This window comes from Blennius ocellaris (assembly GCF_963422515.1).
Source record: "Blennius ocellaris genome assembly, chromosome: 23".
Lineage (NCBI taxonomy): Eukaryota > Metazoa > Chordata > Actinopteri > Blenniiformes > Blenniidae > Blennius > Blennius ocellaris.
Genome location: NC_137672.1, coordinates 8,577,560 through 8,600,748, shown reverse-complemented (window position 1 = coordinate 8,600,748; position 23,189 = coordinate 8,577,560). Strand labels below are relative to the sequence as shown.

General features: G+C 48.9%; 2 protein-coding genes across 2 annotated transcripts; both read right to left on the bottom strand.

Annotated features, from left to right (window-relative positions):
- Positions 1-1,772: 1,772 nt before the first annotated feature.
- neurl4 (neuralized E3 ubiquitin protein ligase 4) lies at positions 1,773-16,891 on the bottom strand (the record flags this gene model as incomplete). Its single annotated transcript, XM_080518775.1, is given in 30 exon segments — positions 1,773-2,105; positions 2,801-2,960; positions 3,042-3,154; positions 3,708-3,852; positions 3,952-4,059; positions 4,140-4,233; positions 4,311-4,490; positions 4,584-4,742; positions 5,110-5,277; positions 5,368-5,520; positions 5,906-6,004; positions 6,196-6,414; positions 6,504-6,649; positions 6,757-6,885; positions 6,978-7,147; positions 8,149-8,227; positions 8,305-8,381; positions 8,477-8,687; positions 8,764-8,926; positions 9,017-9,102; positions 9,811-9,992; positions 10,100-10,373; positions 10,668-10,740; positions 10,869-10,957; positions 11,106-11,217; positions 11,328-11,824; positions 11,916-11,975; positions 12,094-12,625; positions 16,673-16,873; positions 16,877-16,891. Coding segments are annotated over 30 exon segments (4,899 nt in total). The 3' UTR covers positions 1,773-1,900.
- Positions 16,892-17,466: 575 nt separating this feature from the next.
- On the bottom strand, positions 17,467-21,177 carry shbg (sex hormone-binding globulin; the record flags this gene model as incomplete). Its single annotated transcript, XM_080519374.1, has 7 exons — positions 17,467-17,600; positions 18,185-18,322; positions 19,192-19,348; positions 19,453-19,614; positions 19,715-19,904; positions 20,033-20,130; positions 21,082-21,177. 7 exons carry the CDS (start codon positions 21,175-21,177, stop codon positions 17,467-17,469), a joined length of 975 nt encoding a protein of 324 aa, XP_080375500.1.
- Between the last annotated feature and the right edge of the window lie 2,012 nt (positions 21,178-23,189).

Below are 23,189 nucleotides of genomic sequence, written 5' to 3'. Positions count from 1 at the left end.
TACAATCAGTCGTAGCGTTTCGGGGCCGACGAGCCCCGATTCCTCACGTTCGCCTGTAAGCGGCTGGAGGAGGATTGCAAAACGGGGTTTTAATTCTGGTAAACGGAGGTCGGACGCGCTGGGTGGAGTGTAAACGATGACGGGAGGCAACACTGCTGGAACGTGTGTGTGTGTGTGTGTGTGTGTGTGAAGAGGGGGGGGGGGGGGGTCACTGAAACCTTTTGGCAATAACTTCATTTCTTCACCCTTTTTTTTTGTGGAAATGTGCTTTTCTCAGGATTTAAAGTTCAAACTTTTTTTTCCAGAAATGGCAAAATGTGCGTTATTTCTAATGTAAAAACATCAGAAGACGAATGAAAAGAAACAATTTGGGGTGACGGCGAAGCGACTTCTCGTAGAAAGCCACCGAATCTGACTTGCAATACCAATTTCTCGCCACAGGGGGCTGCGGTGAGTCACGCCGAACAGGGGGAAAAAAAAAGTCACTGCTGCCGCTCAAAGCGCAACGGAGGCTAAAAATAGGACATATTGTTCTTTTAGTGAAGAATAATTTATGCTCGGGCAACGCTGCAGCCGCCCGACTCTGCCTCTCATCGCCTTGTGAGTTATTCCCCAATTCTTTACAAAACAATGGCTACTGGAAGATTTTCTATGTTTCCGGCCATAAAAACAGTCAAATCCAGTTCCATTCAGAACTTTTCACCCCTTTTTTTTTTCTCAAGAGTTTCAAAATTAAGACTCATGGATGTTTTCAAATGATTCCCACAGAAACCGCCTGATGTTTATTTATGACCCAGTTTTCTGGTGTTAAAGAAAAGACCGCTTAAATAAAGCAAATAAATAAGGCAAAAAAAAAAAAAAAGCATCGGCCTGTTTCGACGCAGTTCGCATTTTCTGTGAGGAATCATCCGAGTTGTGAAAACGCGGCTGCAGCGTTTTTACCTCGGTGGAAAAAAAATAAAATAAAGCCGTCCGCCGCTACATATCGTATTTATAATTTAATTTTCAACATGTGGCAATATTTTAAAATCCTAAAAGGTGCAAAGTCCATTTTTTTTAACGTTTAAAACCCAAATGATTCAGTTTTCCCCCCACAGTTTCCGTTCGGGGTTCAGAAACGCGACTGGGCGAGAAACACAAAATAAAAAAAAAATAAGACACAAACAAAACGTACTTAACGTGGAAAACAGCGACAAACGTGTGTAAACATCTTTTCTCCCTCCAGTTTTACAGTCACAATCGTGATACTTCTGGGCTCGCTCCAGGATTCAAGTGTCTTGTTGTTTTTTGTTGTTGTTGTTGTGTATAACTCCTTTGAAAACATTGTCACTCTTTTTTTTTTTTTTTACGTCTTTCCTTCTTTTGACCCACTTTTTTTCTTTTTCGCTGACGTGCAGATCGGCAGGGCGACGCTCCTCCCAAAATGAAACACTGACCAGAGCAGGAAGTGTTCATGTAAGTGCCAAAAAAAAAGGAAAAAAACAAACCCAGGATGAAAAGAAGAGGATGGGCAGGATGAGGAACAACAAACACAAAGTCTTCAGTGCTGATGAAAAGTTTAAAAATCGCCCACGAGTGTCCAGAACATAAAGTGCAGGCAGTGTGTCTGTTTCGTTGAGACCGCCGGACGACCCGGCCGCTTAAAAAGAGTCCCGAGAGCAAAACAACTGGGGAAAAAAAAAAAAAAACCTTAAACTTAAAGTCGCAAATGCTTGAATCAGCAAATCCCCGGGTTAGGAACCGCCGGATTCCAGAGGAGTCTCTCGCTCAAGGCAGGGGTCGGATTTGGTTGTCAAGTTTATTAAAAGTGTGAAGGGGGGGGGAGGGGGGCGGGGGCTCGGACCCTCCCTGCTACTCACCCCCCCCTCCCCTCCCCCGAGCGCCTCCTCCGCCCACGCGCTCACTCCACTCGGACCAGCAGGCCGTAGAGGAGCGTCCCGCCCTGCTCCTTGGTGATCCACTCCACCTCCGAGTTGCTGAAGCGCGGGTCCAGCGGCTCGCTGTGGCCCAGCGTCTGAGGTCCCACCTTGTAGGAGCCGGGCCGCACGCACACCTGGAAGCCCACCTGGGCCTGGTGGCACCGGTGGGAGCGGGGGTCCCGAAATCTAAGGCAACGAGAGAGAGAGAGAGAGAGAGAGACGGCGAAACTCAGGCAACGTTTAACAACGTGGCTCCATTGGTTTTCGTCGCCACTGAGGATTTCTTCTCTGTCAGATCTTATAATATCAAGGAGATGGTTTCAAGGTTTATTTTACGCTCTGGGCTGGTGGCTCGTGAAATAAAAGCGACTTTTACATACTAGCTTGACGTCTAATCTTGACTCGACGTCCGTTTACATGGACATCGAAATGCTGAAAATGATGTCGTGAGCAGGTTGAGCCACTAGCTGGAGCTGTTTGTTGTTTTTGTAATGAGACCAATATACTAAACAACAACAATCGCGAGGACACGTATGAACAGGCAACCAAATAGATTCCGTCACTATAAAACGACTAATATGGACTCAAGTGGAGTCAAGACACTGTGGAGGCCGCCATGTTTGTTATTGTCCACCAACTAGTGCGTGTGCACAAGAATTGTTTACTATGGCGTGGTGAGCATGTGTGGAAGCAGCACTGTTACCATGGTGATGGCGCCTGAGCATTTTTGAAAAGTTCCACCTTGGGAAAAGAGCCCTGTTGCCATGTAAACAGATTCCCCAAAACATGACCAAAGTTTTCAGTTGGTTGCCGTGGAAACGGGCCCTTTGTTTGTTTGTTTTTTTAAATGGAGTCGAGAACACTGACTGAGCCGGACTCACTGCACTTTAGGAGCAAAGATCTCCGAGCCGGAGTAGCGCATGGTGGGGGAGAGGTGCACTCTGGGAACCTCCCTGCCGGGGGCGCTGTTCTCCTCCGGCTCGCCGTAGCCGTTCGGCCCCTCCGCCTTCACCGGAGACACCGAGAAGATGGACGACGTCCCTGCAACCAGCGGAAGTGGAGTGGTTAGGTGGTGAGCTTCTTCATCGGCGTGTGCGTGTGTGCGTGCGTGCGTGCGTGTACCAGGCAGCAGCTGGCTGTGGTCCAGCGTGCGTCGCAGGGCCCCCACGCTGGTGCCGTGATATGCAATGTGCCACTTCTTCAGCGCGTTGGAAACCTCACAGTGGGACTTGATCCTGCAGAAACAGATACACAAACACCCAGAAACACTCTAACTACATATTGTTTACGAACAAACTATAAAAAAAACACCAACAATCTGTATCAGTGGGGGACAATAAGTCCTGATTTTCACCAACCAATGGGGGCAGAATCCAATCAAACAATTTGATCGTACGTCTTTCTTGTTAATACAACCGATTGTTAAATGATTTTGTTTTTACTATAGTATGTTTATTGTACTTATCCTACCCCCATCATAGTTTATTTTCCTTGTATCTCATCCTACTGTATATTTTGCTCCCCTTAGAACTTATTATGCTTTATTATATTTTGTGATTTTTATCTTATTTTCAGTCCTATTTGATAGTCATTGTCTATAAGATACCTCTATTCTTACCTAACTGTTTGCACATTCCTTGTCTTTCCTTTCCTCGAGTGTCCTTAAGAGCTGAATGTTACGAGTAAATTTCTCCACTGTGAGATCAATAAAGGCTTATCTATCTATCTATCCATCCAGCTTCTCTCCACAAAGGTCATTGTTTTGATTTGCAGTTGTACATCACCCACCTGAGGGCGAAGCGGCACCAGCCGAAGGGCAGGGCGTAGTCCCGCGGCGGCTCGCCCCTCTTGTAATACGCCTCGTCGCCCCGCAGCTTGTGGCAGGACTCACAGTAGCACAGGTTGTACTTTGCGTCTTCGTTGAAGTAACCGTCTTCCGATGTGACAAGGAAACAAACGACGGCGGTTGAGTTTGGGATTTGTTTTTTTGGGGGGGGGGTTGAGAAGCGGCGGTGGCGACGAGGCGGCTCACCTGGTAACGTCAGCAGGTCCTTGAAGCGCGAGCACAGCGCCTGGTACTCGCAGGTCTTGTTGGGGTTGACCTCCGGCGGTGGCGTCCAGCACACACTCTCTTTGATTCCTGCGGGAGGGAAACAAAACGCCCGTTTGAGCGACGGGCGGCCAAGATCGAAGTTCTTCCAACCCGGAACGGCTTCGTACCGTCAACCATGTCGGCCTTCTCCATGTCGCCCTGGCAGCGGGTCTCGCCGTTCTCGCCGCCGACGGCGGGCACGTTGTTGGTTACTATGGTAACCTGCCGACAAGAGACAGCGTTTATTTATTTTAGCGTTCAAACAGCCGGGGGGGGGAGGGGGCGGTGTGCGTGCCGACCTGTTCACACTGGCCGTAGAGGTCGATGAAGGGGTAGCAGGGCGACGGGATGTCCTGCGCCGCCACGCCCTGGTCCATGCCGTTGACGTAGAGGTGGAGGCAGCTGTTGGCGTCCACCAGCAGACCCAACACCGTCCCCTCCGGACAAGTGTCCAGGTTGGGACCGTAGTTCTCGCATATCTGAGCACGGGGGGGGGGCACAGCGGAAGAGGGTCAGTCGGTGTCGAGTCGACGGGGGGGGGTTCCGACGCCACGGGGCCGGATGAAGCGCACCTTCAAGGAGTTGTGGAAGACGGAGTCGCGCTGCAGCAGCCAGGCGGAGCGCTTCAGGCAGCAGGCGGTGGAGGGGAAGTTCAGCCGGTAGGGGGAGTGGCCTATCACCCCCAGCGACAGGGACGACGTCCACGACGGGTTCAGACGGTCGATCTGGAACTGGAGGGGCCAAAGAGAGGCAGGTGTAAAATAACCCACCTGGTGACGCAACACGGCGGGGTCAAGTACAGTCCAGGGTCATCTCCAGGAGACCGGACCCGTAAAATATTACCACAATGACATTTACATTTTTTTGCTGTGTCGTGGAGAATACATAGTGAAAATGTTCATACTTTATTTTGGAAAACTTTACAATTTTTACCATAAAGTCAATTTTAATGAAACTTTCTGGTGCAAAATACAATGAAAAGACAAAAATAAACTTGACATATAGCTGTTGCATTATGGATGTTAGCATTATTTAACATTTCTGAGTACTGACGTCCTTTTTAGACGAGAAAAGCGAGAAGGAGCGGCCGATGTTTACCTGGAACAGCTGCTGGCGAGCTAAGCGATGCGCGGCGACCAGCAGGCCCTGGTTGTAGCTCGACACCCTGGCCGCCGTCAGGTTCTGGTTGGAGAGCTGGATGTTCTTGCCGTGGTTCTCCAGGAACGCCACGATCGTGGGCACCAGCGCGCACGGCTCACTCTCCGCCTGGAGGGAAACCAAGGCGAGCGGGTGAAGACGGAGGGTTAAATCTGAACCAGACGGGACGCCGCCGTCTCTCTCGTTAAGCCTCCCCACCTCTCTGGCGGGGCTGCTGTCCTCCTCCCCTTCGCTGCAGCTGTCGGAGGACAGCGAGGGCGCCTTCACGCTCTCCGTGTCCTCCATCAGCGAGGAGCTGACGATGGACACGGCGGTTATCCGTCCGTACAGGTCCAAGACGGCGTAAACATTCTGCGACCGGTGAGAAAACAGGTGTTGAAAGGGGGAGGGGAGAGGGGGGGGGGGGGGGGGGGGGGGGGGGGCATGGTGCCAAATGTCCGAGCGTCTGTTTGTGGCTTCTGTAACCGGAGAGGCGGGCGGCGGCTCGGAGCTTGTGGGGCGAAAATGTTTAACCCCGCCGAGTCTTACTTGTGTGTGAAGGTTAATGAGAGGATTTAAAGCGACACTGACATTTTAATGGAGGTCAAGGTATAATTAGGGCGAGACAACGCGTGGACGTGCACGATGGAATGTTTCCGCCCGCCGACACTCTTAATAGCAAAATAATGTGGAATACGATCATCCGACATTTAAATGTCATAAACGTGTGTGTGTGTGTGTGTGTGTGTGTGTGTACCTTGGCTATAGCGGTAGCAGCAGGTCCCATGTCCTCTCCATCAATGAAGATGTGCATGGTGTCATCGTTACATCTCTTCACGCCCACGCGGTTCCCCACCTGGAAAAAAAAAAAAAAAAACACGCCGCCGCGCATCCAGTTTGAAACACCCACCGGCTCGGCAGAAAACGTTTACGTCTATAAAATAACAATTTGCGCAGGCGCTGTGAGAAAACAACTGTCCGACGCAAAAAAAACCAAACACTGAATGAGTTTTAATTTGTGTGTGTGTGTGTGTGTGTGTGTCCCACCGTCAGCCGGTCCAGCGAGCAGCCGTAGTTCTGGCGCTGCAGCACGCCGTTGCGGCGGACCTCCGACCCGGACAGCAGCCAGGTGACCTTGGTGCGCAGCTGCGGGAGGGAGGGGGAGAGGCCCGACAGCGGGCATGCCGGGAGCTCCGGGGGCGCCAGGGTGGTCAGGCCGATGTGCAGCGAGCCGCACCACTGCTCGTCCACTTCATCAATCCTCACCTGCGGCGGCGGAGGAAATCATAAAACAAGTGTGTATTTTTTTCGTGAGAAAATGAAAATCCAGCAGCGGTTTTTTCCCGACGCCGTACCTCAAACAGCTCATCCGCTACGAGTTCCTTCCCGCTGAACACGATGCCGTGAGCGTATCCTCCGACCCGCACCGCCTGGCAGCCCTCGCCCAGCAGCACCACGTTCTTCCCGTGCTTACTGTGGAGCCGGTGTGCAACGCCGGCGACTGCAAAGCGCAGAGGCAACGGCATTTTTTTTCCCTTTGCTCGTACCCTTTAGCGTGGAAATTCTTTCGAAATGAACCAATCGAGAGCGAGGGGGGCGGACGTGTACCTGGCGAATGGATGGGGAAGCTCTTCTCGGTGATGTTGCTGGTGCAGAGGCTGTTGTCCAGCGGGCCCGAGGAGCTGGTGATGGACACCTGGACACACTGGCCGTACAGGTCGATCACGGCGAACACCTCTGAGGAGACGGGGGAGAAAAAGACACGTCGTCACATGACGCTCGCCCCCCCGCCCCTCCCCCCCCCGGAGCACTCCCGGACTCCTCCTCACCCGGCGGGAGACCGGAGCAGGCCACGCCTTGATCCACGCCGTTGATGTAGTAATGGAGGTCGCCGGTGGCCGAGCGCATCATGCCGATCCGCGAGCCCGTGGTCAGGGAGTCCAGGTCGCAGCCGTAGTTGTTGCGCATCGTGTTCCCATCCTGCATGATGGCCGTCCCGCTGTGGAGCAGAGTTAAAACGCACATTAAGACATCTGAGACGAATAAGGATTTGATCAAAAATTTTCATAAATGCATATGACGGAAACCACCAATAAGAAAATGATTTCAAGTTTGTATACATGTCTAACAAACATTAAGCTCCACTCAACTACACATGTCCAAGGCGTCGTGGGAGAAAGAAGGAGGAGTAAATATATCAGAAGATGAATGGACTTTGATGTGTAAATCTCAGTGGAAATGTAAAGCTTCTACAAGATGGAGAGAGTTCGGGTGGAAAACCATAATCAGGTATTTTATCACTCCATCTCAGAAGGAAACACCCCCGTCTGCTGGAGACGATGTGGAAATCAATGCGCAAACCACACGCATATTTTTTTGGGACGGCCCCTTCATCAAACAATACTGGACTGACATTCATGGAACAACTGCAGGAAATTCTTAACTGGACATTTGCCTTTGAAAAAAAAAAAGATAAGTGTTTGTCTAGTGCCTTGCTGGTAGCAAGCAAAAAAAACTATAACTAAGAAATGGTTATCCTTGGACATACCAACTTTAACATTATGGTGGGAAACCACAGTGGAAATCTATAGGATGGAAGAGTTAACTGCTTTGGTGAATGATAAACATGGTTGGTGGGCGACACACACACCAACGCAAAAAGGCCCAATTACATACTCACAATGTAGACTATAGTTAGTCTTTCCTTTTCTCTCTCTCATCTTTATTGTTGATATCTTTTCTTTAATTGAGAATCAATTGTTATCTACTGGTCATTCCCTGTTCTACAATGTTCTGTATGTTTTATTGTGTCAAAATATAAAAACTCATAAATTAAGAATAAAAAAAAAACAAAAAACGCACATCAACATCTGATTAAATAAAACAAAACAACATGTTTGATCCAATGTTCGGTGTGAATGTGAATGTGTGTCTCTGCGATCGACTCGAGTGCTTTCCCAGCATGCTTTGCTTCCCGACCCCCGCCCCGAGCTCGGCTACCTGAGCATCCAGGTGTCATAGTCGATGTCGGTCATGGTGTTTGGAAACTCCAGCTCCTCGGGCCTGATGGCCGTCACTCCTGCCGGCGGAGAAAAGGAGACGTTGAGAACCAAAAAAGCCACTTCGAAATGAGTCGATTGGAAAAAAACGTCCCACCTGCTTCTATTGAACCTGACCAGCGGTCCACCATCTTCTGGATAATGATTTCAAAGAGCTCGCCATCCCGAAGGCACCTGCGGCAAACGATTCCAAACGATTCATTGTGGAATTTACTTTTTTTTTAAATTTCGATCGTCTCGAGGCTGCTTCCGCCGCCGCGCGTTTTCACCTGTTGGAAATGACGATGGCGTCGTTGAACTCGCTGCGGCAGTTCTGGCGCAGCGCCGTGCGCCCGCCGTTGGTGATGACGGCGTTGGTGCCGTGCAGCTGGTGGAAGCGCAGGTCGCTGGTCGTGGCGGCGCCGACCACGGAGCAGGGGCTCCCGGGCGACATGGCGGCGGGGCCGTCGGAGCTGTCCTCTGGGAGAGGGGGGAGGTCCACTGACAGAAGAGGCAGACGACAGTTCTTCAAATTTTTTCCCGATCTCAGCCAATCAGCTCGTTCCTCCTCTCTTACCCATGTCGTCCATGATGGTGGCCTGAGCCGCCTGGCCGTAGAGGTCCACCACGGCGTAGACGCTGGGGGGGACGTTCCAGGCAGCCGGGCCCTGTGCGACACCGTTTACAAAGAAATGGAGGCTGCCGTCCTCCTTCCGCACCACACCCACCGTGTCACCTGCCTGCAGAAACAACAACAACAAAAAAATAAAGAACGACACGTGAAATCTACGATACAGAGTGTTAGTCCTTATTAAGCAAACTGTCCTTACTTTAAGTCGGTCCAGATTGTGTCCGTACTCGTCGAGTATCGTAGTTCCGTTGTGCATCACGCCGTTTCCCGTCATCATCCACGTCCCTTGAAAAAGGCGCAGGACACAGTAAAGTAAGTAAGTAAGTAAGATGTATTTATAAAGCGCTTTTCACAGATAAAATCACAAAGTGCTGTACAGGAGAAAAAGGTAAAAACAACAATATAAAATGTGTAAAATTAAAGTGACAATAGTGAAAAACCCATCAACCAAACATGTTTTCAAGTCCTTTTTAAAAGAGATAACACAGACGGGGGCAGAGCGTTCCACAGTCTAGGGGCCACAAACTGAAAAGACGGGTCCCCCCGGGTCTTATAATGGGTCTTAGGGACGACAAGCAGATTCTGGCCAGACGACCGGAGGGTACGGCCAGATTAGTGCGGCTTCAAGAGGTCCAGGATGTCCTGAGGGGCCGGACCGTTTAAAGCTCTGAAAGTCAGCAGTAGGACCTTAAAATCAATCCTGAGTTTTACAGGGAGCCAATGGAGAGCCGAGAAGACTGGAGCGATATGAGACCTTCTGAGGTGAACCTGCTAGAAGTCTAGCAGCAGAATTCTGAACGATTTGCAGTTTGTTCAGAGCTGACTTATTCAGACAGGGTTGCAATAATCAAGTCTTGTAAGATATGAAAGCATGAATAATCAATTCCAGGTCCTTTTTTTTGGACAACATTTTGCGACTTTTAGAGATGTTCCTTAGGTGGTAAAAACAATTTCGCACAAGCTGTTGAGTGAAGCCGGTTGGCTCCACCTTACCTGAGCGCAGGTTGGTCATGGTGGAGGGCAGCTGCAGGTAGGCGGGGTTGTGCGTGGTGACGCCGATTTCGATGGACCCCGCCCACTTGTCCACCATCTTGTCGATGCGCACCTGGAACACCTCGTTGGAGCGGAGCGGCCGGCTGCTCAGGACCACGCCGTGGTTGAAGTCGTCCGTCGCACTGTCGAGAGTAATTATTACGCATTACCAGACGCTTTCTGGAAACCGTCCAATCGGAGAGGAGGAAAAGGAAACTACAAAATCTGGAAAAAAAAAAAAACAACTCACTGTGGCCGTAGCGCCGTCCTGCCGTCGCTAATGATGGCGGCTTTCTGCCCGCAGTTGGGGTGAAAGAGCAGGCGGTCGGGCCCCTCCGCGTCCGGGGTGAGCGAGAGAGCGGGCCGCGGTCGGCCCACGTCGGGCGACAGCGCCCTCATGATGGCGTTGTTGCGTCGGAGGCGGTCGCTGTGGTTGTGGTTGTGGACTATGGTGACCTTGACCGCCATGCCGTAGAGGTCGACCACGCCGTACACCACCCCGGGGGTCTGAGCTGCTGCGACGCCTGCGGGGGGGAAAAAGAAGCGAGGCACAAGTCATTGAATCGCAGCTGATTACAGATCGAAACGTGTCGGCCATCTTTGTTTATTTTGGATCACGGGGATACAATTTGGCGGGAGGAACGGTCTATCAGGCAGCAGGAAAACGCAGACAAAACGACAATTACAAGCGCTTCGGCGTAAATAAAGACGTCACAACGGCAGCGGGTCAATTTTCTGTCAATTGACAAACGGTGGCGGCTCTCCTCCCGCCGCCCGGCCCTTCCGTTCCTCTGGTGACGGGTCTTAATGCGTCTCACCTTGATCAATGCCATTGATGTAGAAATGGAGCGCTCCGCTGGCTTTCCGCATCAAGCCGATGTGATCGCCCTCCTACAGACGGATGATAGAGGAAGCAAACGGCCCGATTAACTGGCACAGCACAAGACGAAATGAGACTTCTGTGTGTGTGTGTGTGTGTGTGTGTGTGTGTTAGTGTGTCTTAGCGTGTCGCCACAAACCTGAAGTTCATCCAGGCTGAATTCACAGTATTCCCTGCGGGTTCCTTTCCCGTTGGTTAATATCCCGCAGCCACTCATCATGATTGTACCTGATGATGATGATATCGTCCAAATAATGTCACATTGAACACTTAAAATATGTGTGTGTGTGTGTGTGTGTGTGTGTGTGTGTGTGTGTGTGTGTGTGTGTGTGTGTGTGTGTGTGTGTGTGTGTGTGTGTGTGTGTGTGTGTGTTACCTGAGCGCAGATTAGTCATAGTTGCAGGATAGTCCAGGTTGTTGGGGTTGTGTGTGGTCACGCCGATCTCTATTGAGCCGGACCATTTATCCACCAACTTATCGATGCGAATCTGGCGACACACACACAAAAAAAAAAAAAACACATTTAAGTTCAGTTTCATCGCATCTTAAGGAATAAACGCAGCGCGACGCGGGACAGAGCGGAGCGACGGCTGAACACCTCGAACATCTCGTTGTGCCGGAGCGGCCGGTTGGTCATCACCACGCCGTTGTTGAACTCGTCCAGCGGCCGCCGCCGCTCCGCCGTCTTGTTGTTGTTGCTCAGCTTGATCAGCGTGCCGCACTTCTCGTGGAACAGCAGCGCGTCGTTGGTGGTCATCCCGCCCGCGGGGCCTCCGGGCCCCACCCCGCCGTTGCCGGCGGGGCTGCCGTTGGCGTTCCGGCCGTCTCCTCCTCCTCCTCCCCCTCCGCCTCCGCCTCCCGCCGTCCCCGATCCACTGTCACTGTTCACGGCGCCCCCGCCACTGCTGCTCCCCCGGTCGTTTCGGGAGGAAGAGTCACTTCCGGAATTTCCTCCCGTTCCTCCTCCACTGCCTCCGTCTCCCGCCGACCCCCCGCCGCCGCCGCCGCCGTCTTCTCCCCCGCCTTCGTCTTCGGATCGGTAAAAGGACACTATTGCGTTGTTGAACACGTCGAAGAGCTGGTGCTCCGTGAGAACTGGGGGACAGACGAGAGGATTTTTTAGCGCCGGTCATGCCGTAAACGTGTGAGGTTGGGGGGGGGGGTGGGGGGAGGGGGACGTTCTTACCTGCATCCGGCTCCAGGTTGTTTGGGAACTTGTCGGGTCTGCTGCAGCTCAGCTCAGGCACTGTCGGACGGACAACAGATGAGTGCAGCTCAACATCCATCCATCCATCCATCCATCCATCCATCCATCCATCCATCCACAAATTCCGAATCCCAATATTTGGTTAATGACGCCCTACCTTCGTCTCCGTTCATCATTCCATTCATTGCTGCCACATTCATCAGCGCCGCGATGCCCGTGTCCTCTCGGCTCCCGCACACCACCACCTCCTCTTCCTCCTCCTCCTCCTCCTCCTCCTCCTCCTCATCGTCCTCCCCGTCCCGCTCTATTGTCTCTCTCTCCCTCTCGGCCGAGGGAGGCGGCGGCGGCTCGCAGCTCACCACCGTCACCTGGGTGCACTTGCCGTACAGGTCCACCACGGCCCACAGCGTGGGCGGCAGGCCGCTGGCGGCGGCGCCGCAGTCCTGCCCGTTGACCCACAGGTGGAGGTCCCCGCGGGGGCTGCGCTGGATGCCGACCCGGTCGCCCTCGGCCAGCTGGTCCAGGTCGCGGCCGTACTCCTCCAGGACGGAGCGGCCGTCGCGGAGCACCGAGCAGCCCGACACGATCCAGGAGCCGCCCTTGAGGCCCGTGGCGCTGCTGGGGAAGTCCAGAGCGGCGGGGTCCAGGGCGGTCACGCCGATTTCGATGGAGCCGCTCCACGAGTTCACCTGGAGAGGGAGCGACATATTTGAATATATATATATATATATATATATGTATCTATATATAGCCATTGGGTGATTTGCCGTAACACGTTCCGATCGACGCGGTCGCCGCAAATTTACCAGAGCCTGAAGCTGCGACATGCATCTGCCAAAACACTCGAACACCGCTTTCACCGACAGGAAATTCATCTCACGAAAAAGGCGGGGAAACAAGGACGCCGGCAGCGACGAGAATCGTACATCCAGCTGCCGGATCGATCCCCCGAAAAGCCTCGATGTGGAATCAGCGGAGCCGTTTAAAAGACTGAGGCGCCGAGCTAAAAACTGCAGGTAGATATCTATGGAAAACAAAGGGTGTCTTGTTGTATGATCCGTCCTGTTATTTTTAGTCATTCTGTCAGTGTGGATCAGGGAGCGCCGCTTTGAAAATGAAGCAGGACGGTGTAACACAGCAGAAGAAGAAAATTTGGTTAAAAAATAAATAAATCGGAGAGTAACTTTGTAGCATTAGGACTGAGTAATGCGTATTCACTTTAACGTACACGTATCAAAAACTGCTGCGCTCACGTAAACATTATACGAGAAAAAAATTGAAATGAGTTTGATGTTAATTAGAAGTAATGCACATATTAATGCACACGTCCTCGGTTACATCCACTTTAAAACATTTCAAGCAATGGAAGAAATGCTAAAAATGATGTAGTTTTCACGTTGGGTCACTAGTGGGTGCTGTTGCTTGTTTGTGTAATGAAACCACACTCACAGCACAGACAAAAAAATACACGATCAATGGGAGTACACGAACACTCTAGTGGACAGACGGCGTCTTTTTAAATTTCTCCTTGAGTCGTCAAACGACATCGGACTCCTATCGTCTGACAAGCAACCCGAGGGAACCGTTTCCCTTTTAGAATAATGCGACACTGTCGATCTCCGGAGGGGGGGGGGGGGGGGGGGGGGGGGTTGTATTCTATTCTTTCGTTCGTGTCGGTTTCTCCGTGATGCTGTGAGCCCGCTGCGTCAGCTCCAGAGCTGAGTAGAGGGTTTTCGGGTTGTGACGCTCCAGAGCAGCAGATGGTCTGGAACCGCCCGGGGGGGCCTTGAACTTGTGTCATCGCGATGAGAAAGTATCTCTTGGTTCGCTGCACCACAACTGCTGCTCAAGGAGCCGCCCCCCCCCCAGTACACCACAGGAGTCCCATCGAAGTTGGCAGAAATCCAATTCGACGACCTTGACCGTGAGCCTCATCTGCTCCTTTGAGGGTTTTGCTTTTTTTTCCCCCCCTTGCCACTGACAAAAGAAAACTTTCCCCAAAGTTCAATATCATTTCTCAAACCACCGTCGGCCCCGTTTCTTGTGGTTCTTTCTGCAGTGACAGGTACTATGTAAGGCAGTGTGTTATGACGGCCCGGGTATCTGGGTTAACAGATTCAGTGGAAGCTCGAGTCTGACCGGGTCGGTGTGCCGAGGAGACAAGAAATCTCCTTCTCTCTCTTCTGACTTATGTAACAGCAGCAGCCTGTGGGTGTCTGCCTCGCCGCCGCTCGCTCCCTCGTCATCGCCCAGACAGTATGAAGCAAATCAGCAACCTGGCATATTTATAAAAATGTATAAAAAAATAGCACATGACACTCGCTGTCAAGACTGAGGTGACGTTTCAATCGTTGCATTTTCGTTTCAGGAAAGTTTCGCGTTGCCCATTGATACATAAACAGCAGAAACGCTGAAAACAACATGGTTAGCATGTTAGGCCACTACAAACATTAACAATGGATTCGTCTGGACAGACGACCCAGTTGGATTGTTATTACTTGCGACTTTTTTGTAATAACGTGTTATAAGCCTCGTATCTGTACTATTTATTCATCATCAAAAGAATAGTTAACTGACATAGTTGACGTCAGAAGAATTCATGGATTCTACACCTAAATTTGCAGTTTAATAAAACTTTTGGAGCAACATATTGGATGAAAAATGTCAATTTTACAGCTGCATACACATTTAATAAATCCCAAAAAGCTGAATTAGCATTAAATACTCTGTTTTTTGCACTAACTTATGTGAAGAAAATGCATGCACAATATGCAATAGATGAAGTTGTGTCATACGGTTTGGTAATCCCGTCGTCAAGACTTCCAGCCATAAACGCAAACCCTATATCACCCTTCGTCCTATGCTCATGACGGAGGAATTCATCAGGCCCGATAAATCACTCGTCATTGTCCAACTTCCTCTTGCAGCTTAGTGGATGCCAGTCGACAGGATCTGCAGTCGTGCCAGTATGATGGGAAAGTATTGATTTCCAGACAGCGTGCCATGATGGACTGAACGAGAGCCCTCGTATTCATCTCCGTACAGCGCGTGGTATAAATCCACAGAGACACACACACACACACACACATGTGCAGCTCAACCTCTTACCGGTAGACCTTCTAAAGTGACTTGGCGGGTCAGTTACGATGTTATTTGAAATGTACGTGTGTTTGTGTGGGCGCATGTTAGTGTGGCCCAGTTGGCACTGCCAGAGGCCCGAGAGCCGCCATACTGTTGATAATCCCCGTTGGGCGGCGTACCACAGTGGGAGGAGCCGCTTCCGAGATTCAAGCCTCCCCATATTGTTCAGTACCGGACTGTGAACAGGCTTGGGGGGGGGGAGAAGGGGGGATGGAGATCACAAAGCACTCAAATAAAACATGAACACGTGTGTCGTCAACATTCAAAAGCTGCCTTCTCTGCAAAATAGAGCTGAATTCAAAACGGCAAAGCTGATGCGAATGACACAACAGTTTTAACCCTTCGTTGTGTATGATGCCACATTGGATGACCTCCTCGCTTCAACAACCACTGAACACTTGAAATGTTGTGCTTCACGTCAAGATAGCAGAAACCTGGGAAGGATTATGATTATTCACCCAAGTTTTTGTTGAGTATCGCTTTTAAAATACGAGGACACATTCAGTACTATCCCAAAATAATGTGTGCAACTCCTGATAGGGTCATTTTGTGCAAATAACACAACACTGACAATTTAAGTTTGCTTATACCTTATTATTGTCTAAGTGTCAGACTGTTGATCTGTCAGAAAAGGTACATTTTTTCAGCTTTGAGGCAGATCTAGTAGAAGTTTGCATACATTAGTAAATAATGAGTAACAACTCATTCAGTACACTAGTAGAGGTCTGACAGGCGTTGATTCAAGATGTGTGTGAATTCAAACTCGTTCATCTATCAAGCAAACTGAACCTTGTGGAGAAAAAAAAAACGAGGGGCGTCTCGTCTGACCCCCCGGCTGCTTGTCAGTACGATCAGGCTGCCAGCCGCTCCAAAACAAACCCCAACACGGCTGTTTGCACGAGATAATCCAGCATATCAAGTCAACAAAGCCCACATTACAGCTTCCTTGGAGGGCCAGTCCTCCTGCTAGCGGCTCATTAGCATGGCTAACTGACGGCTCGGGGGCAGCACGGACGGGCTGTCGCGAGCCCACTGGACGGTTGGCGGACACGTTCACTTGCCACCTGAACACCCGCACAGCCCGCGGCCGCTGTCACGCGGCGTGAGCCGCTGCGGGGACGCAGAAGCCCCCCCACCCCCCCACCCCCAACTGCGGACAGCCGAGGACCACGGGCTCGTCTGGGAGCCGCTGCGGGGAGCAGAAGCACCTCACTGCGGACAGATGAGGAACCCCCCACCCCCCCCGGTGTTTCGCATTAAGTGGCTTCCCTGTTAACCGGTGACCGACTTCCTTTAGCGTCCCCTGTTGCTGCTAGTAACAGCAGACGTAAAAAAAAAATTAGACGGTAATCCGCAGCTGTGCTGGAGAACCAGGTTTAACCACATTTACAATGCAGTTTTAAAATGTAGGACCTTTTGTGAGTCGTGTTTTAACACCTGCTGTTACTAGCAGCAACGACGACCGCTAAAGGAAGTCGGTCACCAGTGAGCAGGCATACCAGTTAATCCGAAACACCGGGCTCGTCCCAGCAGCTCTCCCGCTGCCCTCACACCCGCCCCGGCAGCAGCCATCGGCGGGGCCCGCTGCTGTTTACCTTCTTGTCAATGCGGACGGTGAAGACATCCCGGTCCTTCAGCGGCTCCTTGCTCAGCACCAGGCCGTGGTTGAACTCCTGCACCGGCTGGTTGCGCCGGGCGGTTCGGTTCGAGTTAGACAGGCCGATCAGCTTTCCACTCCGCGGATGCAGCTCCGCCGCCATCTTCACTGGGCGGCCAGTGTTCGCGACACTCTGGCTTTACGACAGTGATGTCATGGTAACCAGTCGATTGATGTCCACCACGGAATACGGCAGTAGTATTTGTCATATGTAAACATTGACAATCCAGATTTACAAAGACATTACAACAACTAAGTATTTATATTTTTGACCAACCATATATATATATATATACACACACACATATATATGCGTGTTGAATACATTGATGAATACTTTACCAGTATGTTTACATTTTTATGCTATATTTGTAAGACACTGAGTTTAATGTCATGTTTAATTCATCACCAATGGCACAAGATCCATACATTCTATCACTTTTATTTATGTTCTGCAGCTATTTAGATATTCCCTCAATGAATTTCAGTCCACAAAACCACTCACAAAGCGAGCTTCAGAATTATATTTAATGGTTGATAATTTGGATGGACAACATGAGTTACATCAAAGCTATTGTGGACCTGTATGTGCTTTTTATAGTGTCACATACTCAGCAGTATAAAATGCAGTATTGATACACTTTGGCATTGATATGTAACATGGGGCTATGAGAAATGGAATAATTGCAGCCACTGGAAATACTCAAGAATTGTGTATACATGTTTTAGTTTCTATGCAGGGCAGCTATGAGAGGAGATTGACATGTGTTTATCAGCTAAATCCAGGTCCAAATCCTTCCCCTGGACCTGCATCTTCTTCAGACAGCCTGACAGGAAGTGGGAGCCAACATTGACCTCACTTTCACCTGAAAGAGAAAGTTGTAAAGTTACACAAGAGGTGGCTGCAGAAACAATGTTTTTGGGGATTGAAAAGCTCTGGATATCTCACCCAGAAGACCCCCAATGGCAAGAAGACCTTCTCTCCTGGTTGTCACATAACCAGGGTGGTCCGCTATAATCCCACTGGCAGGTCCTAGCAACTCATCTTTTATTGTCTTCACTGCCAGTTTGTCTTTGTAAAACGTCATCTCCAGTCCCCTGAGCACGCTATAGAGGCTCAATCTTACATCCCCATAAGTAAGTATGATTTCCTGGACATTTTAAAGGGAGAGAGAAAACAACATTTAATAAATTCATTGTTATATATTATTATTGTTATTATTGTTATTATTATTATTATTATTATTATTATTATTATTATTATTATTATTATTATTATTATTATTATACCCATTGTCACCAATTGAAATAAATGCTGGCAGATCTGCTGTTTATGTTGTATGTGTTATTTCCTTTGATATGTGCTACATCAACTAAACTAAACAAATCTCCCAAAAAACAAAACAGACCAAAAAATACTGACAATTTTTGCATGATTATTTGTTTGTGCACACCTCTGTGTTATTGTTGGCGACTAATGTGAACATCTCCTGTCCAGGGGCTTTGATGCTCAAAATGGTCCCATGCATCTGAGAGAAATCTCCCCCCAACTCAATCTTGACGTCATCATCCTCTGCAAAGGAGAAAACTGCAAAAGCGACACAAATGAAAAGGTAAATAATCGGCCATGCAGGAAATTCCCGGCGCGTGCTTGAATTGTTTCAAATCAGTTAACGACTGATCCAACGCCATTGGCTCAAAAGCTTGCACTCGTCAGTCATTTTGTTACAGACCCGCCTCCAATGTGCCTCGTTCGGTGTGGAGGAGAGAAAAAAAAAAACAAGTCTCAATTCAGGTATGTGCACATTTTGATCAATATATCAGAGATTAACATAAAGCTTTAGATTTGGATACATTCCAGACGCTTAATGTCTGAATTAAGCCAGTTGGGGTCGCTGCCATTCAGTGCTATTCATTTATTTATTACACAATTAGTCGTGTGTGACAAACCCCGATATGCTGGAACCATTCAAAACACATGTGGATTGATACTTTTGTGTGCGTGTGATAATTATGAGCTGATATTTACTTGTTGTATCATATTAATTGCAAATAGACGCGTGTAGAAGCTGCATGTGTTACCTTATCAGAGCCACCAGGTGGAAAAGACAGATACTCCCATCCACTTACCCAAGTTTATCCTACTAGTAATATTTTTTCTTGTACCACTTGAGTAATGTTTTGCACTTACAGGTTAGCTCCATCCAGTGTCCAGTCAGGGAATCTATATGACTGAATTTGCAAACACTGCATATGATGGTCTGATCACTTTGTATTTCAGGGAACGTATTAAAGCGGGCAAATCTGCATCTTAGATTTCATTTAAAATGTCCACACTTCTGCTCTTCATGTCCAACTCTTATTGAGAAACACAAGTTACTCACAAATGGTGACTATTGATTGAAATAAATGCCAGCTGGAGAGTTTTTAACTCCCAAGATTGCACAATGTTCCCACCTGAAGTGTTGAAAACAGCAAATCCTGTGCCTGGGAAGTAGCTGCCAGGTTGAATGTTTTGATAGCAGGGCCCGAGCTCCTCCACCTCCGTCTCCCAAGAGACGCTGAGGTTAAGCCAGACGCCGTTCCGCACGCAGCCGTCCAGCCGAGGCTCGTACTGCGACAAGGAAATGTAATTGTGGCGATAAACGGACGGGCGGGAGACAAAAGAGATGGTCATTGAAGAGTGAAAAAAATACATGATCGTGATAGTATGTGTACCTCAACGATCAGCTCTTCCTTGCTGATCATGATCCCACCAAGCGCCAGGCGAAGATCTCCTTCGATGATCTCCTCCGGATGTTCGGACTGCAGGCCCACCACCAGTCCCTGAGAGCCGTCCACCTCTAAAATAACAAACTTTCCTTGGTTGCTCACTTCCAGCTTGGCGGCACCAAGAAAGAGAGGAAGAAAGAAATGATAAGACGTCCAGTTCACTTTGACAGGTGAGGTTCTGACCACAGCGAAACGCGTGCAGACTCACCGTGTGCCACTTGCCGTCGTTGAGCTTCGGGCCTCCTGCCACACTGATCAGCATGCTCTGCTGCTTGATCTGCATCAGAGGGATGCCGCCTTTCAGGCACAAAACAAACCAGTCCTTCCCGGATTTGGTGTCGCCGTAGAAAATCGTCCCTTCGGGGTCCAACGTCCGAAGCTGGAAGGAGGATTTGATGCTGCACGAGAGAAAACATCAGTTCTGATGTTTTACTAAACAAGAAATGTATTTTGTCTTCGCCACAGGTTTCCGCCGTGGGAATTTATACGACACTTTCATGGTTCGCCGAGCCTCCCGCTGACGTACCTGACGATATCGGTGAAGTTGATTATGGTGTAGGCCAGCGGTGTCCAGATGTCTCTCTCCTGGCCCAGGTAGAAGGTAGAACCGCCCAGTACTTTTTTCTAGGAGGCACAAACCGACCTGTTACTTCGATATTCACATTAAAGTCTAAAGTATATTGGTGGAACTTTACCTTGTATTTTAAAGGCAGGTAATAAACACTCAAACCACGTTAAAGTGAAGCGTGAAGTTCGGTTTAAGGTCATTAAATTGTAAACACAACTACTGTGCGTTGCTCAGGGTCGGCAGTGGGATTCATTGTCCTATCATTCAAACTAATTCAACGTAATCGCCGTGACTCAGTGGTTAAGTTCACAGTTCTAGACACCCTGCTTGAACCAATGACATGCAAACATTGGCGGGATTTCTCCAGCAGGCGAGTAAACTCCCAACTTTATTTGCTCTAGAAATAGGTAATGAGGTTTAGAATTTGAAATCTAAGCGCTTAAACCAGGTATTAGCCAAACGTAGAGCTACTTTGACTTGTGTTGCTAATGATGTGCCTCGCGAAAATAAAAGCTTCAGTCTCGAATTGGTGGTTTTGCGTGAGAATCAAAGAGGTTATGCAGTCTTGTGCAAATGGAACTAATACGATTTTGTGCACTGATAAGATGCTCGGGATGAAACGGCAGTTCTGAGTATTACAAATGAAGGAACTTTATATCAAAAAGAAAGAAAAAAAACCTCCTGCCTTCTGTGAAACATGGGGGAGGCAGCATCATGATTTGGTACCGTGCCACTGGAGTCATATTTTGTTAGGGAAAACTAAATTATCACCACAGCATGGATATTATCAGCACGGCTGTCAGTCAACAGTGGGTGATGCAACATTTAAACAACCTGGAACATACGGCAGAACGGCTCCCAGTCCTTAGACTGCTCCGGCTGGACATCAGACCGGATTGAAGGATTTTCATATATATTCCTCAGACGGCGGCTTGACATGGCTATTTTCTGGTGGCTGCACATATTCCTCTGGTCACTCCGTGCCTCGGGGGTTCGCATTGACATACCTTGTCTCGGCCGTTCCCCTGCGCGCCGGCTTCCCAAGCCAGAAGGCTGGAGGTGAGCAGCAGTCCGCTGGCCAGAGCTTTCCAAAACACGGCCATCCTTCAGAGGCTTCAGCCACCCGGGGCCCGCAGACTCCAGAGAACCTTGGCTGGTCTGTGAACGCCGAGATACCCGGATGGTGGGATGAGCGGGCAAACAGATTCTGTAATAGTGTCTACAGAGTGGGTGTCTGCTGGCACATGGTCCCGTGGGTCCAGAGGCCAAAAAAAAAAAAAAAAATGGTGTGGTCAGTGCAGGTTATTGATCCTCAGGACAAAGACTTCATGGCCGTGTGGCTTTGACCAATAGGGTGTTTGTGAAAGTTTAGGTGGATGGAAGTAAAACTCAGTGTGCAGCAGGTAAAGAAAAGTAAAATGGTGCAGAATGTATTTCTTTGTGCCAGTTGTGAAATTAGTGATAATCACAAGATGAGAAAGCAGAAATGATCCTCTTCAGCTGTCAGGATCTTTCACTGTGAGTCATGGAGCTCAGATACAACTGCAGGCCAGGTGAGTGACCTCAGTCAACCCACTGATGTGTTTACCTATTACACAGGAACCTTGAATCACCGCTGCTGGCCGTGACTCAGTGTGTGTGTGTGTGTCTGTGTGTGTGTGTCAGTGTGTGTGTGTGTGTGTGTGTGTGTGCACTGCGGTGAAAGGGAAGAGCGAGAGATGAGAACTATGCTCCCAGTCGCAGAACTTGGTTTTTTTTCTTCTTCTTCTTTTTTTTTGCTGGCTGCTTTCCCTTGATGCAGTCTGATTCCAGGAAAGCGGCAAACACTGTGACGTACGAAGAAAAGTGCGACACCCATGCACAAACCAAAACCGTGCCACAGTAACGACAGGGAATTTACAGATGATGAGAAAATCCATGGCCGTGTTCCATTTATTCATTTCGATGTTCTGCCCTTTCGATCTTAGAGTAGTTGTGTGGGTTGGGGTGGTGTGGACAGATCACTAAATGCACAAGATTAAGGGACCAAAAGGTCATGAGGCTCTTGGTCCGAGGCCAGAAATATAACTTTATAGCTTATATAACCATCGGCGCCCAAATCAAAGCTAAGAACAAACACAAGTTGTTTTAATTCTAAAGAATCAGGAAGATGCCAAAGAAATATTGAACTGGAGAAACAACGCAACAACGTCGAGACAAAATTTGACAACACCAAATAAAAGAGCTGACCTGTAAACTCAAAGCTGGAGCGCAGAGCCAACGCCAGGACAGATTCTAATCGAATCATGTGACATAATGTGAGCGGAAGTCATTGGCAACAGAGCAAATAGACAAGGTTGTAAAAACCGGTCAAATGCGAACCAGAGTGGCCTAAACTGCAGGAAAAATCAAGTGTAAATGACAACGAGAACATGTGTGGGTGGAAAAAAGAAATATAAACAACCATAGCAAACGATTTAACAGCAACGAGCCTCCCAAAGATGCAGCATAATCAAAAAGTGAAGGAAAAAAAATGGAGATGCAGATTAAATAAATAAATAAATAAAATAAAATGGTTTCTTCTGGATTTTTCAGTAGAATTAACTTTCAAAGAGCCACTATAGAGAGGCAAATGATACAAACTAAGCCTATATATGCTACAAGAACCATCATTACTGTCACTGGTATGAACATTTTGCCCATGCTGCTGTGAAAAGGCTGTACATTTGATGTGAAAGTTTTACACAAGATTACTTTTATAAACGCCACCTCCATCCATTTTAATGTGTGGTAATAATAGCTATAGGAAATGTTGATGAATCCTATTAAAGTGTCATCTGGGAGCACAGCCGTCTCACCAGGTGTTCTTGTTTTAAACCACTGGATGTCAGTATTGGGGAGGTTTTGGGTCAGTTGCTGGATTAAAAGTCAGTTCCTGATTCTGCCAATAAGAAGCATTGAGCAGCTTTGGGTTTTCATGGCAGCAACCAATGCACCTCGTACAACGTATTAATTGTAAATTCAGAAAAAAAAAAAAAATCCAAAGATACGCAACAATAATCACTGAAAAATAGGAGAAAAACTAAAACTAAAAAAGATCCCAGCTCACTGTGGGTGAAGCCATTCTGGACACCCA